Here is an 18,522-nt window from a genome sequence, read left to right as displayed (position 1 = left end):
ATTTGAAAGATATATTTAACTTAGTAATGACTTCCTCTACAGATTTCAATGCTCAGACATTATCTTGGCCAATCAAGTGAAGCCCCAAGTACAAAAAGTTTGAAAAGTGCTGATGTAGAAGCTTCTCCTTCACAAAAAATAAAGACTCCCAAACTTACCTATGAAGGCAGTAACTTTTGGGTTAATGATCCCACTTGGCAGAAGATGAAAGTCGTACTCAACAGAATCTACCACAACTGTGTGGCCTGCATTGTTTCCACCCTATATGGAAAGAGAATTCAAATATTTAATATATGATTTTAGGAGATAAAGCGGTGGTTCATTACAATGTATAATTCGGCCATTGATTTAAAACTTTAAAATAAGTATTTTTGCAATTAACTTTTGTTGCTATGTGTGCCTGCGAATGGCGCTATCGTTTCTCGCTCAGTCTGCATCACCGAGCCTCGCTGTAGCTGCCACTGACGTCCCGTTCTGAAATCCCTTCATTCACCTTTAATATGTGATCCTGTGATCACATTAGTAATACAGCACTGCTGTGTGGGGTAGACCACCAGGAGTCCCCCCTAGCAAGCTATGATTGGCTATGGTGCACATCCAGCCTCTGATTAGAGCACCCACAATCATACGGAGGGGGTGCTTTCCTACTTTCAATGTGCTGCTCTCACTATTGAGAGCGGCATACAAATTGTTTAACTGCTTGGGTCGGCAAGAACAACGTCCTAGCAGTTACAGCAGTGGTCTGGCTGTGCACACCGGCACAGAAGCGTGCAGTCAGCATGGCTCGTATAGCCGTCATGGAGCACAATATGATGGGATGACAACTGTCATATACAGTACAGATCAAATGTTTGGACACCTTCTCATTTAAAGATTTTTCTGTCTTTTCATGACTATTAAAATTGTACATTCACACTGAAGGCATCAAAACTATGAATTAACACATGTGGAATTATAAACTTAACAAAAAAGTGTGAAACAACTGAAAAAATGTCTTATATTCTAGGTTCTTCAAAGTAGCCACCTTTTGCTTTGATGACTGCTTTGCACACTCTTGGCATTCTCTTGATGAGCTTCAAGAGGTAGTCGCCGGAAATGGTTTTCACTTCACAGGTGTGCCCTGTCAGGTTTATTAAGTGGGATTTCTTGCCTTATAAATGGTGTTGGGACCATCAGTTGTGTTGTGCAGAAGTCTGGTGGATACACAGCTGATAGTCCCACTGAATAGACTGTTAAAATTTGTATCATGGCAAGAAAAAAAGCAGCTAAGTAAAGAAAAATGAGTGGCCATCATTACTTTAAAACATGAAGGTCAGTCAGTCAGAAAAATTGGGAAAACTTTGAAAGTGTCCTCAAGTGCAGTTGCAAAAACCATGAAACGCTACAAAGAAACTGGCTCACATGAGGACCACCCCAGGAAAGGAAGACCAAGAGTCACCTCTGCTTCTGAGGATAAGTTTATCCGAGTCACCAGCCTCAGAAATCGCAAACAGCAGCTCAGATTAGAGGCCAGGTCAATGCCACACAGAGTTCTAGCAGCAGACACATCTCTACAACAACTGTTAAGTTGAGACTTTGTGCAGCAGGCCTTCATGGTAAAATAACTGCTAGGAAACACCTGCTAAGGACAGGCAACAAGCAGAAGAGACTTGTTTGGGCTAAAGAACACAAGGAATGGACATTAGACCAGTGGTATCTGTGCTTTGGTCTGAGGAGTCCAAATTTGAGATCTTTGGTTCCAACCACCGTGTCTTTGTGCGACTCAGAAAAGGTGAACGGATGGACTCTACATGCCTGGTTCCCACCATGAAGCATGAAGGAGGAGGTGTGATGGTGTGGGGGTGCTTTGCTGGTGACACTGTTGGGGATGTATTCAAAATTGAAGGCATACTGAACCAGCATGACTACCACAGAATATTGCAGCGGCATGCTATTCCATCCGGTTTGCGTTTAGTTGGACCATGATTTATTTTCAAAAGGACAATGACCCCAAACACACCTCCAAGCTGTGTAAGGGCTATTTAACCAAGAAGAAGAGTGATGGGGTGCTACACCAGATGACCTGACCTCAACAGTCACCAGACCTGAACCCAATCAAGATGGTTTGGGGTGAGCTGGACCGCAGAGTGAAGGCAAAAGGGACCACAAGTGCTCAGCATCTCTGGGAACTCCTTCAAGATTGTTGGAAGACCATTTCCGGTGACTACCTCTTGAAGCTCATCAAGAGAATGCCAAGAGTGTGCAAAGCAGTCATCAAAACAAAAGGTGGCTACTTTGAAGAACCTAGAATATAAGACATATTTTCAGTTGTTTCATACTTTTTTTGTTAAGTATATAATTCCACATGTGTTAATTCATAGTTTTGATGCCTTCAGTATGAATTTACAATTTTCATAGACATGTTAAGAAAGAAAAATCTTTAAAATGAGAACGTGTGTCCAAACTTTTGGTCTGTACTGTACGTCCAGATAGCATAGTGGGGTTAAGCATCAAGTGATAGATTGGATTATTTCTATTGGAAACAGAATAACTTAAGGCCCCTTCACATTAAGCGACGCTGCAGCGATACCGACAACGATCCGGATCGCTGCAGCGTCACTGTTTGGTCGCTGGAGAGCTGTCACACAGACCGCTCTCCAGCAACCAACGATGCCGGTAACCAGGGTAAACATCGGGTAACTAAGCGCAGGGCCGCGCTTAGTAACCCGATGTTTACCCTGGTTACCATGCTAAAAGTAAAAAAAAAACAAACAGTACATACTTACCTACAGCTGTCCGTCCTCCAGCGCTGCGCTCTGCTTCTCTGCTCTCCTCCTGTACTGTCTGGGAGCCGGAAAGCAGAGCGGTGACGTCACCGCTCTGCTTTCCGGCTCACAGCTAGTACAGGAGGAGTGCAGAGCACAGCGCTGGAGGACAGACGGCTGTAGGTAAGTATGTAGTGTTTGTTTTTTTTTACTTTTAGCATGGTAACCACGGTAAACATCGGGTTACTAAGCGCGGCCCTGCGCTTAGTTACCCGATGTTTACCCTGGTTACCAGTGAAGACATCGCTGGATCGGTGTCACACACGCCGATCCAGCGATGTCCGCGGGAGATCCAGCGACGAAATAAAGTTCTGGACTTTATTCAGCGACCAACGATCTCCCAGCAGGGGCCTGATCGTTGGTCGCTGTCACACAACGATTTCATTAACGATATCGTTGCTACGTCACAAATAGCAACGATATCGTTAACAATATCGTTATGTGTGAAGGTACCTTTACCACTGAGGAACAAATGTTTGTGCACACAGCGCAGAACAGCAGGGGATTTTATGACTGCAGCACCAGCTTTGTGGTTGAGTACATTGGAATATATGCATGCTTTATTCTTGCATAAAAAGTAACATGTTACACAAGACTTACATAACTAAGCACAACAGTCCTGAGAACAACAAACATGCGACGAAATAAAGTTCTGGACTTTATTCAGCGACCAACGATCTCCCAGCAGGGGCCTGATCGTTGGTCGCTGTCACACAACGATTTCATTAACGATATCGTTGCTACGTCACAAATAGCAACGATATCGTTAACAATATCGTTATGTGTGAAGGTACCTTTACCACTGAGGAACAAATGTTTGTGCACACAGCGCAGAACAGCAGGGGATTTTATGACTGCAGCACCAGCTTTGTGGTTGAGTACATTGGAATATATGCATGCTTTATTCTTGCATAAAAAGTAACATGTTACACAAGACTTACATAACTAAGCACAACAGTCCTGAGAACAACAAACATGCCAGAGGTTGGGGGGGATGGGAGTATGGGGGTTGTAGAAAGGAAAGCATAGGGAGTTCTGCTGTAAGGTTAATAGGATGTGTATTGCAAGGGTGCAGCCAACAGATAAATACCCTGTTTCCCCGAAAGTAGGACCCCCCCGAAAGTAAGACAGGGTGGGGGTTTCGGGGGGGTCCTCCAATGTAAAGCCTCCCCCGAATGTAAGGCAGGGTTGGGGGGGCTGCTGTGAAATGTAAGGCCCTTACCTTTGGGCCGCCGCTGTCCCCCATTGGGTCCCCAGGCTCCAGAGGTGTCCTCAGGTGCAGCTGGGCGGGTCCAGCGCTCATGGGGTTAACTCGCCGTGTTAACCCCGCAATCCGCCCAGCTCAACAGCTCATTGGCCGCCCCTGCTCCCCACGTCACCGCCGGCCCCCGGCTCGAGCGCTGATTGGCCAATCAGCTCGAGTGCTGATTGGCCCAGCAGCTCGGGCTGTAATTGGCCGCCCCAGCCCCACGTCACCGCTGTTTCCCTGCTGATTGGCACAGCGTTCCCTGCAGCACAGGCCTTCCGCACCCACAGCCGCACCGCAGAGGAAAACGTCCAGCATTTAAAAACCAAGTAGGGAAACATGTACTGTATAGGGTATGGGGCTGTGTGCAGTGGGATACGGCACTGTTATGGGGTATGGGGCTGTGTGCAGTGGGATACGGCACTGTTATGGGGTATGGGGCTGTGTGCAGTGGGATACGGCACTGTTATGGTATGCAAGCAGAGGGTATACGGCAATTACCGTACAGTACCGTACCGTAGTGTGTTACTGTTACCGTACTTTGATTTGTTGTCTGCTTTCCAGTTGAACGGTGTAACGTTAAGTACTGTACTGAATTTGAAAATTGTCATTTTTTTTTCCGGCTAATGTAAGACCTCCCCCGAAAGTAAGACAGGGTGAGACTTTTTCGGGTAAAATTAATGTAAGACAGGGTCTTACTGTCGGGGAAACACGGTATGTATAAACAGTGTGATTTTCCTTTGTCAATGGGAGTTAAAATTAAAGTAACTACAATTTTGAATTCTGATACGGATTCCAGACGTTAAGCTTTGAAATATGAACCATTTGTTAAAGTGTTGGAAGATTTTTTTGTGTTATTACTGGTACAAGACAAATCTTTTTTAATGTGAATATAAGGATCAGCTCATTGGTCCCATCTAGTAAGGAAGAGTGATATGTAGCCTTCCAGTGTCTTGCAATAGTGATTTTGGCAGCATTTATAAAATGAGGGATTGTCAAGCTGTTAAAGAAAATCTGCCAGTAGGATCAGCCGTCTATATGGGCATATAGGAAAGGTAAATGGCTAGCACTCAACTCAGATTGGTACAACGGTGCTAGTGAAAGGAGCCAATGGTCCCGTAGACAATAGTTCATGTAATCACTGCACACGTACAAGTTGAAAGATATGCTTTAAGTGAGAGTTTATTTATAGGGATTGGTGAAGCGACAGGCAAATGACGTTTCGGCCAGTTAATGGCCTTGATCACAGTCACCCTTTTAGTGGTGCATCATAGGTCAAAAGCAGTAATGTCCCTGTAGTGTGGTTGAGGTCGATCATACATTAAGATATACCCCCAATCATACAGGTTGATCCTGTGTAGAGGAAAGCAATCAGAGTTCTGGGTCCTGTACACACATGTAGGGTTACACACAGGGATCTGTTCCCAAATGCTGCCTGAAGTTGGTCACATTCAATCAATTGTGGTGTAGAGCAGTTGCTATTCGTTGGTAGCACAATGGTAGATGCTGACACATCAGTGGAGTGCTCCACACCACAATTGATTGTATGTGACCAGCCTGTATGATCGGGGGTACATCTTAGGCCGGCGTCACACTTGGCGTAAGACAATACGGTCCGTATATTACGGCTGTAATACGCTGAAAAGTCCCCAAAAAGTGGTCCGTAGCTCCTCCGTAGGCAGGGTGTGTCAGCGTATTTTGCACATGGCATCCTCCGTATGTAATCCGTATTGTGTGTTTTTCTCGCAGGCTTGCAAAACCAACACACGGCTATACAAGGGATCCATGTGTAAAAAAAAAAATTATATATAATTATATATTATATATTATTATATAAATATATATATTTCTTGATATATATCCATCAAGAAAACAGTGCGGCACTCACCCTATTGAAGCTGTGAAACCTATATTTACCTGCATTTGCGGTGAGGCGCCCTCTGCTGGTTGTCCCTAGATCGTGGGAACTTTCCTAGAAAGCTCCCAGGCTCGAGTTAAGAGGGCGCGCTCTGCTGGTTGTCCTGATATGAACTCGAGCCTGGGAGCTTTCTAGGAAAGTTCCCACGATCTAGGGACAACCAGCAGAAAGCGCCTCACCGCAAATGCAGGTAAATATAGGTCATTGACCTACTTTACCTTCATTCCCCGGGGTTTTGCAGCCACGAACAACGTTGCATTAGCAAAGCTCGTGGCTGCAAAATATTTTAACCCCTTCAGATGGATTTACATCGTTGGACATTACAGATCTTCGGAAGGTAAGGATATTGTTGGTTTATTATTTTGACTGTTACAGATCGAGGGTCTTCAGTGAGTGGATTGAGCGTAGAATAAATTACTACAACAACCTTTGTGATTTTTTCATTAAAATAATATTTAATAATGTGTGTGTGTTTTTTTAACCCTTTACTACTATTGGATTAATAATGGATAGGTGTCATAATTGACGCCTCTCCATTATTAATTTGGCTTAATGTCACCTTACAATTGCAAGGTGGCATTAACCCTTCATTACCCCATAACCCACCACTACACAGGAATGGGAAGAGAGTGGCCAAGTGCCAGAATAGGCGCATCTTCCAGATGTGCCTTTTCTGGGGTGGCTGGGGGCAGATGTTTTTAGCCAGGGGGGGGGCAAATAACCATGGACCCTCTCCAGGCTATTAATATCTGCCCTCAGTCACTGGCTTTACTACTCTGGCGGAGAAAATTGCGCGGGAGCCCACGCCAATTTTTTCCGCCAGTTAACCCTTTAATTTAGTAGATAGAACGGCCAAATTTTGCATATACACACTACTAACATTAGTAGTGTGGAATATGCCAAAAAATGGGGATATGAGATGGTTTACTGTATGTAAACCATGTCTCATATCATGTCGGGTTTGGGAAGGAGATAGCAAAAGCCGGCAATTGAATTACCGGCTTTAAAGCTATCTAAGCGCTGTATGAAGTAATAATATATTCACATATATGTGTCTACTGACATATATATATATATATATATATCTATCTATTCTATGTGTGCACATTTATTCTACCTATTCTATTGTAAGCTGTCAGTGTGATTTTACTGTACACCGCACTGAATTACCGGCTTTTCGCTCTAACACCGCTGCGTATTTCTCGCAAGTCACACTGCTGGTCCGTGTGTAATCCGTATTTTTGGGGCTTCCATAGACTTTCATTGGCTTTTTTTGCGCAATACTGTGACAAACGCAGCATGCTGCGATTTTCTACGGCCGTAGAAAGCCGTATAATACTGATCAGTAAAATACGGCAGATAGGAGCAGGGGCATAGAGAATAATTGTGCCGTTTGTTTTGCGAGTTTTACGGACGTATTTTCTGCGCCCTTACGTCCGTAAAACTCGCAAGTGTGACGGCGGCCTTAACGTACGATCGACCTCAACAACAACACTACAGGGACATTACTGTTTTTGACCTACTGTATCATGCACCACTAAAAGGGCGACTATGAATAAGGCCACTAACTGGCCGAAACTGTTGCTTCACCAATTACTATAAATAAACCCTCACTTGAAGCATATCTTTCAACTTGTCCGTGTGCAGTGATGTGTGTATGTATATATATATATACACACACACACACACGAGGGGCGATCCAAAAGTAATGATAATCAATACTAAACACAATGAATATAGTCAAAAAATAAATTTATTTTTCTACATAGTCTCCTAACAAGTCTATACATTTAGTCCATCTCTTTTCTAAACTTAGAATTCCCTTCAAAAAAATTCTTGATCTTGACCCTCGAAAAAAATCCCCAACAGCGGTTATCACGTCGCTATTGTCATCAAATTTCTTGCCCCGGAGGTGTTCCTTGAGCCGAGGAAAGAGAAAGAAGTCACTGAGGGCTAGATCTGGTGAATAGGGGGGGTGTCCCACCAGTTCAAAGCCCACTTCTTGAATGGTAGCCATGGCAACAGCAGCTTTGTGAGCCGGCGCGTTATCTTGGTGAAACAACACTCCAGCCCGCAGTTTGCTGCGCCTTTTCTCCTTGATAGCCTCCCGCAATCTTATTTGTTCTGCGTAGTAGGAGCCCGTAATAGTGGCTCCCTTCTCCAAATAGTCCACCATAATAATTCCTTCAGCGTCCCAAAAAAACGGACGCCATAACCTTCCCTGCTGAGCTTGACACTTTGAATTTCTTCAGCGTCGGTTCGTCGGCTCGTTTCCATGTCATCGATGATTGTTTAGTTTCGGGATCAAAGTGGTGGATCCAGGTTTTGTCCATGGTCAAAAAACGTGACAAAAATTTTTCCTTGTCTGCTTGGAACTTTGAGATTTGCTATTGAAATGTCAACTCGTTTCTTCTTTTGTTCGTCGGTTAACATTTTTGGCACCCAACGCGCGGAGACCTTTCTCATATGCAATTCTTTTGCAAGGATTCTTTGAATACTGCTATATGAGATCCCTGTGACCTCAGCTACATGCCGGATAGTCACTCTTCGATCTGCCAATAAAACTTCTTCAACTTTTTTCATGTTTTCTTCATTGAGGGACGTGCATGGGCGTCCTTCACGATGTTCATTTTCCGTCAATGTTCTTCCCAGCTTAAATTCCTTGGCCCAGCGTGCAACTGTGGAATATGGAGGAGAAGAGTCCCCCAATGTTTCCACCAAGTCGCTGTGTATGTCTTTGGTAGTCATTTTTTTCAAGCAGAGGTATTTGATGACAGCTCTGAGCTCGTTTTTTTCCATTTTGATGTTCACTCCTCGGCAGTTCATATTCAAATGAATGTAGCTCCCGGGAATCGTGGTCTATTTAAGTAATTTTTTTTTCCTGGACTAGTGGGTACCTAAGAGAGAAGAAAACATTTTATTTTAATTTCTGTGTGCAATAGAAATAACCGATTATCATTACTTTTGGATCGCCCCTCGTATATACACACACAGTTAGGTCCATGCATATTTGGACAGAAACAACATTTTTCTAATTTTGGTTATGGACATTACCACAATGAATTTTAAACAAAACAATTCAGATGCAGTAATTGGACAATTGACTCCAAGGGTATGTTTCCACGTTCAGGAAACGCTGCGTTTTTGACGCTGCGTTGAGCCGCAGCATCAAACACAGCGTCCAGATGTTACAGCATAGTGGAGGGGATTTCATGAAATCCCGTCTCCACTATGCATTAAAAGACGCATGCGGCAGACCCGCGGAAACGCACATGCGGCACATCTTTTAAGAACGCAGCATGTCCTTACATTGAGGAAAAAACACAAGGACAGAGCAGGTGACCTACCAGTGACCTCAGGTGCAGATTTGGTCAGGATTTTACCTGCATAAAATCCTGACCAAATCCTGAACATGGACACATACCCCAAGGCTATTTTATGGACAGGTGTGGGCAATCCCTTCGTTATGTCATTCTCAATTAAGCAGATAAAGGCTATGTGCACACGTAGAAAATGTGGTGCAGAATTTTCTGCACTAAATCTACATCTGCAGATTTGATGCAGTTTCTGCGCAGTACAATGTAAATCAATGTGAAAAAAAAAAAAAACGTGCACATGGTGCAGAAAAATCTGCTGCAGAAACGCTGCAGAACTGCACAAAAGAAGTGACATGCACTTCTTTGAAATCTGCAGCGTTTCTGCGCAGATTTTTCTGCACCATGTGCACAGTTTTTTTTTCATATTGATTTACATTGTACTGTAAATCACAGTGCAGTTCTGCACCAATTCTGCACTAAATCTGCATCGTGTGCACATACCCAATAGGCCTGGAGTAGATTAGGTGTGGTGCTTGCATTTGGAAGGTTTTGCTGTGAAGTAAACATGCGGTCAAAGGAGCTCTCCATGCAGGTGAAACAAGCCATCCTTAAGCTGCGAAAACAGAAAAAACCATCTGAGAAATTGCTACAACATTAGGAGTGGCAAAATCTAGAGTTTGGTACATCCTGAGAAAGAAAGAAAGCACCGGTGAACTCATCAATGCAAATAGACCTGGGCGCCCACGAAAGACAACAGTGGTGGATGATCGCAGAATAATCTCCATGGTGAAGAGAAACCCCTTCACAACAGCCAACCAAGTGAACAACACTCTCCAGGAGGTAGGCGTACCAATATCCAAATCTACCATAAAGAGAAGACTGAATGAAAGTAAATACAGAGGGTTCACTGCACGGTGCAAGCCACTCATAAGCATCAAGAATAAAAAGGCTAAAAAACATCTAAAAAAGCCAGCACAGTTCTGGAAGAACATTCTTTGGACAGATCAAACCAAGATCAACCTCTACCAGAATGATGGAAAGAGAAAAGTATGGTGAAGGCATGGTACAGCTCATGATCCAATGCATACCACATCATCTGTAATACACGGCGGAGGCAGTGTGATGGCTTGGGCATGCATACACCCGGCAGAGGCAGTGTGGTGGCGCGGGCATGCATGGCTGCCAGTGGCACTGGGTCACTAGTGTTTATTGATGATGTAACACAGGACAGAAGCAGCCGAATGAATTCTGAGGTATTCAGAGCCATACTGTGTGCTCAGATCCAGCAAAACTGATTGGTTGTCGTTTCATACTACAGATGGACAATGACCCAAACATAAAGCCAAAGCAACCCAGGAGTTTATTAAAGCAAAGAAGTGGAATATTCTTGAATGGCCAAGTCAGTCACCTGATCTCAACCCAATTGAGCAGCATTTCACTTGTTAAAGACTAAGCTTCATATAAAAAGGCCCACAAACAAACAGCAACTGAAAACCACCGCAGTGAAGGCCTGGCAGAGCATCAAAAAGGAGGAAACACAGCGTCTGGTGATGTCAATGCGTTCAAGACTTCAGGCAGTCATTGCCAACAAAGGGTTTTCAACCAAGTACTAGAAATGAACATTTTATTTAAAATTATTTAATCTGTCCAATTACTTTTGGTCCCTTTAAAAACAGGGTGGCACATTTTAGGCTAAGTTCACACTGCGTTAGTGCAGTCCGTTCAACACATCCGTTAAATGGACTGCACTAACGCAAGTGCCGACGTTTGCACAGCGCTAGCGCAGATGGAGCATCTGCTAGCTCCATCTGCGCTAGCAGTGACGGACCTGGAAACGCTGCAGCCCGCGTCTCGGGTCCGTCACTCAATGACGGCACATCGCACTCAATGACGGCACATCGCTAGCGCACGCCCATTGTGGGCGTGCGCTAGCGATGCGTCCGCCATTGAAAGTAATGGCGGCGTTAACGGACTACGTTACACCGCGTTATGCCGCGGTGTAGCGTAGTCAGTTAAACGGGTCACACTAACGCAGTGTGAACCCAGCCTTAAGGAGCTGAAAGGCTGGGTGTCAGCTGACTATCGCAGCTGACATCCGGCACTATGTGCCAGGAGCGGTTACAGACCGCCCCCGACACATTAACCCCGCAGTGCTCCAGCGGCATAGGGAAGCATCGCGCAGGGAGGGGGCTCCCGGCATGCTTCCCCGAGACCCTCGGAGCAACGTGATGTGATCACGTTGCGCCGAGGGTCTCCTACCTCCTTCTCCCTGCAGGCCCTGGATCCAAAATGGACGCAGCGCTACATCCGGGTCCTGCAGGGAGGTGGCTTACCAGCGCCTGCTCAGAGCAAGCGCTGGTATCCTGCAGCCCTGCATGTCAGATCGCTGATCTGACAGTGCTGTGCAAAGTGTCAGGTCAGCGATCTGTCACTATAACATGATGCCCGTAAATACATTTCTTTATCTAAATAAAATTAAAAAAAATAATAATAATAAAAGTACACATTTAGTATCGCGGCGTCCGTAACGACCCCACCTATAAAACTGTCCTGCTAGTTAACCCCTTCAGTGAACACGATAAACTAAACAAAAAAACAGGCAAAAACCAACGCTTTATTATCATACCGCCGAACAAAAAGTAGAATAACACTCGATCAAAAAGACGGATATAAATAACCATGGTACCGCTGAAAAAGTCATCTTGTCCCGCAAAAAAATTAAAAAAAACCATAGTCCTCAGAATAAAGCGATGCAAAATTAATTTTTTGTATCAAATAACTTTTATTGTATAAAAGCGCCAAAACATAAAATTATATAAATGAGGTATCGCTGTAATCGTACTGACCCGAAGAATAAAACTGCTTTATCAATTTTACCAAACGTGGAATGGCATAAACGCCGTCCCCGCCCCCCCCCCCCAAGAAATTCATGAATAGCTGATTTTTGGTCATTCTGCCTCACAAAAATCGAAATAAAAAAGCGATCAAAAAATGTCACATGCCCGAAAATGTTACCAATAAAAATATCATCTCGTCCCGCAAAAAAACAAGACCTCACATGACTGTGGACCAAAATATGGAAAATTTACAGCTCTCAAAATGTGGGGACACAAAAACTATTTTTTGCAATAAAAAGCGTCTTTTAGTATGTGATGGCTGCCAAACATAAAAATGTGCAAAAAAAAAAAAAGGTTATAAATAGTAAATCACCCCCATAGTTAGGGGAAAATAATAAAATAAATGTATTTATTTCCATTTTCCCATTAGGGTTAGGGCTAGGGTTTCAGTTATAATTGGGGGGTTTCCACTGTTTAGGCACATCAGGGGCTCTCCAAACGCGACATGGCGTCCGATCTCAATTCCAGCCAATTCTGCGTTGAAAAAGTAAAACAGTGCTCCTTCCCTTCCGAGCTCTCCTGTGTGCCCAAACAGGGGTTTACCCCAACATATGGGGCATCAGCGTACTCAGGACAAATTGGACAACAACGTTTAGGGTCTAATTTCTCTTTCTACCCTTGGGAAAATAAAAATTTGGGGAGATAAAAAAACATTTTTGTGGGAAAAAATTTTTTTTATTTTCACGGCTCTGCATTATAAACTGTAGTGAAACACTTGGGGGTTCAAAGTTCTCACAACACATCTAGATAAGTTCCTTGAGGGGTCTCGTTTCTAATATGGGGTCACTTGTGGGGGGTTTCTACTGTTTGGGTACATCAGGGGCTCTGCAAACGCAATGTGACGCCTGCAGACCAATCCATCCAAGTCTGCATTCCAAATGGCGCTCCTTCCCTTCCGAGCTCTGCCATGCGCCCAAAAGGTGGTTCCCCCCAACATACGGGGTATCAGCGTACTCAGGACAAATTGTACAACAACTTTTGGGGTCCATTTTCTCCTGTTACCCTTGGTAAAAAAAAATCAAATTGGAGCTGAAGTAAAGTTTGTGTTAAAAAAAAGTTAAATGTTCATTTTTATTTAAACATTCCAAAAATTCCTGTGAAACACCTGAAGGGTTAATAAACTTCTTGAATGTGGTTTTGAGCACCTTGAGGGGTGCAGTTTTTAGAATGGTGTCACACTTGGTTATTTTCTATCATATAGACCCCTCAAAATGACTTCCAATGAGATGTGGTCCCTAAAAAAAAAATGGTGTTGTAAAAATGAGAAATTGCTTGTCAACTTTTAACCCTTATAACTCCTTTTTGGTTCAAAAATTGTGCTGATGTAAAGTAGACATGTGGGAAATGTTACTTATTAAGTATTTTGTGTGACATAGCAAAATTTTCACAATTTTCGCCAAATTTCCATTTTTTTTTTCACAAACAACACTAGTCTTATTGAAGAAATTTTACCACTATCATGAAGTACAATATGTCACAAGAAAACAATGTCAGAACCATCAGGATCCGTTGAAGCGTTCCAGAGTTATAACCTCATAAAGGGACAGTGGTCAGAATTGTAAAAATGGGCCAGCTCATTAACGTGCAAACCACCCTTGGGGCTTAAGGGGTTAAAATTAATTGTGGTAATGTCAATAAACAAAATTAGAAAAATGTCTCTGTCCAAATATATATGGCCCCAACTGTACATACACACTTCTCAGCTGAGCTTTGCCTCAGGGTTTCTGTTGGAATCCCGAATGCACAGCACTGGGACGGAGCCATTCAACCTTATCTAGTCACCAAGGACAAAGCGATTTCATCCATGTTATGGCAGCAAGACGCAGACAGCTACCGGAACAAACTCTTAAGGTACCTTCACACTCAACGATATCGCTAGCGATCCGTGACGTTGCAGCGTCCTGGATAGCGATATCGTTCAGTTTGACAGGCAGCAGCGATCAGGCCCCTGCTGTGCCATCGTTGGTCGGGGCTAGAAGGCCAGAACTTTATTTCGTCGCTGATCTCCTGCAGACATCGCTGAATCGGCGTGTGTGACGCTGATTCAGCGATGTCTTCACTGGTAACCAGGGTAAACATCGGGTTACTAAGCGCAGGGCCGTGCTTAGTAACCCGATGTTTACCCTGGTTACCAACGTAAACGTAAAAAACAAACACTACATACTTACCTTCCGCTGTTTGTCCTCCGGCGCTGTGCTTCTCTGCACTGTGAGCGCCGGCCAGCCGGAAAGCAGAGCACAGCGGTGACGTCACCGCTGTGCTTTCCGGCTGGCGCTCACAGTCAGTGCAGAGAAGCACAGCGCCGGGTGGACAGACAGCGGAATGTAAGTATGTAGTGTTTTTTTTTTTTTTTTACACTTACGCTGGTAACCAGGGTAAACATCGGGTTACTAAGCGCGGCCCTGCGCTTAGTAAACCGATGTTTACCCTGGTTGCCAGGGGATCGGCATCGTTGGTCGCTGGAGAGCTGTCAGTGTGACAGCTCTCCAGCGACCGGGATCGTTGTCTGGATCGCTGCAGCGTCGCTAAATGTGACGGTACCTTTAGATCGGCAGGGTCAGTTATGACCCAAGTACAGTTTTGCAGAGCGGTGCAGGTCTGATAAATGCAGAAGTGGGGAGCTGTGTCGTGGGTATACCAGACTGGCGCAAGGTGGCTCGGTTCTGCAGGTGGAGCAGCAACTGCAACCTTAAGACAATGCAGCACCTCAAGCTGGAAGAAAGTGACATTGTCAATACAGTGATATTTAAGGGGTTATCCACTACCTGAAGGTCAGCATCTCTTACATTAAGTAGTCCCCCGTGTAAGAAAAATACCATAATCCCCTCTCGCACCATTCCAACAATTTGTGGGGTCACAAGGTCTGGCGCCCGCTCACTGCTTCCAAGTGTCTGGGAAACAAGAGCCCGCAGCCCAGTAGTGGCCACAGAGCTCACGTGGCATTACAACATAACTCACGCCCTGGCACTGCTGGAACAGTACAGGGGAGACTATATTATCCTACAAGGGGCTATTTCATATAACAAGAAACTGACCAGGTGGTAACGAAGACTTTCACTGCCATTCTCCATTACTTAGACTGGTAGAACGGACGCCAGCGCCCCTTGCTGGACCCAGGCACGGCAGAGCGGACGCCAGCACCCCTTGCTGGACCCAGGCGCGGCAGAGCGGACGCCAGCACCCCTTGCTGGACCCAGGCGCGGCAGAGCGGACGCCAGCACCCCTTGCTGGACCCAGGCGCGGCAGAGCGGACGCCAGCGCCCCTTGCTGGACCCAGGCGCGGCAGAGCGGACGCCAGCACCCCTTGCTGGACCCAGGCGCGGCAGAGCGGACGCCAGCGCCCCTTGCTGGACCCAGGCGCGGCAGAGCGGACGCCAGCGCCCCTTGCTGGACCCAGGCGCGGCAGAGCGGACGCCAGCGCCCCTTGCTGGACCCAGGCGCGGCAGAGCGGACGCCAGCGCCCCTTGCTGGACCCAGGAGCGGCAGAGCGGACGACAGCGCCCCTTGCTGGACCCAGGCGCGGCAGAGCGGACGCCAGCGCCCCTTGCTGGACCCAGGCGCGGCAGAGCGGACGCCAGCGCCCCTTGCTGGACCCAGGCGCGGCAGAGCGGACGACAGCGCCCCTTGCTGGACCCAGGCGCGGCAGAGCGGACGCCAGCGCCCCTTGCTGGACCCAGGCGCGGCAGAGCGGACGCCAGCGCCCCTTGCTGGACCCAGGCGCGGCAGAGCGGACGACAGCGCCCCTTGCTGGACCCAGGAGCGGCAGAGCGGACGACAGCGCCCCTTGCTGGACCCAGGCGCGGCAGAGCGGACGACAGCGCCCCTTGCTGGACCCAGGAGCGGCAGAGCGGACGACAGCGCCCCTTGCTGGACCCAGGCGCGGCAGAGCGGACGACAGCGCCCCTTGCTGGACCCAGGCGCGGCAGAGCGGACGACAGCGCCCCTTGCTGGACCCAGGCGCGGCAGAGCGGACGACAGCGCCCCTTGCTGGACCCAGGCGCGGCAGAGCGGACGACAGCGCCCCTTGCTGGACCCAGGCGCGGCAGAGCGGACGACAGCGCCCCTTGCTGGACCCAGGCGCGGCAGAGCGGACGACAGCGCCCCTTGCTGGACCCAGGCGCGGCAGAGCGGACGACAGCGCCCCTTGCTGGACCCAGGCGCGGCAGAGCGGACGACAGCGCCCCTTGCTGGACCCAGGCGCGGCAGAGCGGACGACAGCGCCCCTTGCTGGACCCAGGCACACCACAAACAGTTTGTTTCACTCTCCAGGAATGACCTCAGGGTTGAAAATAATCCTCACACAAACCCCGCCCGGAAATTAACAGTAGACTGCGGCCATGACTGCATGAATCAGTCATTCGTCCTTGTGCGGCAGAAAGTAGGAAGTCAGGGCTGGGGCAGAGAAGGGAATGGCTGCGGTCGGTCATGCGTTATTAGGCCGGCGCAGAGGCGCATTCACACCGCCGCAGGCTCCGGGGTTGCGCCTCTCCCGCCCATTTGGCGCGTACCGGTGCAGGCCCACGTGTGCAGCGCGCCATGCAGCCTGTCAGTCACACACTGCGCCTCATGTCACGGCGCCATCACACGGCTCCTCCCGGCCCTCACCTGACAGCGGCACACGATGTCTGCGTCCTGGGCCAGCAAATCCACCACTTTGCCCTTCCCTTCATCGCCCCACTGGGCTCCCAGCACCACGGTCACTTTGTTCTGCAGTGGATGGTCGGGGACAGCCGTGCTTTCTCCGTTAGACATGATGGCTGCTGGCGTCGCTCCGCTGCCCGAAGACATGACACCTTTAAATCATAGGAGGAGGAATCTCTAGCTGCACGAGCCGTGCACAGTGAAGTGGGATGTCTGCGGCTTTCGTAACTTACGCACCAGCTAGGAAGGGAGACGAGACGAAACTAACCCCTTATGTCCCGCCTCCCTGTTACGGCGGGATTTGGCTTTAGACAGCGCCATCTGGCGGTACTGGGACAAAGCGACAGCAGGAGATGCAAGTAGTCGGCACTGCGCCCCTGCTTGTATAGCCAGCCTGACACTAGGCACCGTGCACCCAGCGGCTTCCCGGGGTATATGTGCACCCAGCGGCTTCCCGGGGTATATGTGCACCCAGCGGCTTCCCGGGGTATATGTGCACCCAGCGGCTTCCCGGGGTATATGTGCACCCAGCGCCTTCCCGGGGTATATGTGCACCCAGCGGCTTCTCAGGGTATATGTGCACCCAGCGGCTTCCCGGGGTATATGTGCACCCAGCGGCTTCCCGGGGTATATGTGCACCCAGCGGCTTCTCAGGGTATATGTGCACCCAGCGGCTTCCCGGGGTATATGTGCACCCAGCGGCTTCCCGGGGTATATGTGCACCCAGCGGCTTCTCGGGGTATATGTGCACCCAGCGGCTTCCCAGGGTATATGCGCACCCAGCGGCTTCTCAGGGTATATGTGCACCCAGCGGCTTCTCAGGGTATATGTGCACCCAGCGGCTTCTCAGGGTATATGTGCACCCAGCGCCTTCCCGGGGTATATGTGCACCCAGCGGCTTCCCGGGGTATATGTGCACCCAGCGGCTTCTCAGGGTATATGTGCACCCAGCGGCTTCCCGGGGTATATGTGCACCCAGCGCCTTCCCGGGGTATATGTGCACCCAGCGGCTTCTCAGGGTATATGTGCACCCAGCGGCTTCCCGGAGTATATGTGCACCCAGCGGCTTCCCGGGGTATATGTGCACCCAGCGGCTTCCCGGGGTATATGTGCGCCCAGCGGCTTCTCAGGGTATATGTGCACCCAGCGGCTTCCCGGGGTATATGTGCACCCAGCGGCTTCTCAGGGTATATGTGCACACAGCGGCTTCCCAGGGTATATGTGCACCCAGCGGCTTCCCGGGGTATATGTGCACCCAGCGGCTTCTCAGGGTATATGTGCACACAGCGGCTTCCCGGGGTATATGTGCACCCAGCGGCTTCTCAGGGTATATGTGCACACAGCGGCTTCCCAGGGTATATGTGCACACAGCGGCTTCCCGGGGTATATGTGCACCCAGCGGCTTCTCAGGGTATATGTGCACACAGTGGCTTCCCAGGGTATATGTGCACACAGCGGCTTCCCGGGGTAAATGTGCACCCAGCGGCTTCCCAGGGTATATGTGCACACAGCGGCTTCTCAGGGTATATGTGCACCCAGCGGCTTCTGAGGGTATATGTGCACACAGCGGCTTCCCGGGGTATATGTGCACCCAGCGGCTTCTCGGGGTATATGTGCACACAGCGGCTTCCCGGGGTATATGTGCACCCAGCGGCTTCTCAGGGTATATGTGCACCCAGCGGCTTCCCAGGGTATATGT

General features: G+C 48.0%; 1 protein-coding gene across 1 annotated transcript in view; it reads right to left on the bottom strand.

Moving 5' to 3' along the window:
• Positions 1-17,098, bottom strand: part of LOC138681694 (adenylosuccinate synthetase isozyme 2) — an 80,355-nt gene extending 63,257 nt beyond the window's left edge. The window contains exons 1-2 of the mRNA XM_069769456.1: positions 16,788-17,098; positions 159-261 (exon numbers count right to left, since the gene is read on the bottom strand). Coding sequence (XP_069625557.1) covers positions 159-261; positions 16,788-16,970 — 286 coding nt within the window. The 5' untranslated portion in view covers positions 16,971-17,098. The remainder of the gene's footprint in view (positions 1-158; positions 262-16,787) is intronic.
• Between the last annotated feature and the right edge of the window lie 1,424 nt (positions 17,099-18,522).

This window comes from Ranitomeya imitator, chromosome 5 (assembly GCF_032444005.1).
Source record: "Ranitomeya imitator isolate aRanImi1 chromosome 5, aRanImi1.pri, whole genome shotgun sequence".
In the NCBI taxonomy this organism is placed as follows: Eukaryota; Metazoa; Chordata; class Amphibia; order Anura; family Dendrobatidae; genus Ranitomeya; species Ranitomeya imitator.
This window is presented reverse-complemented; position numbering and strand designations above follow the sequence as displayed.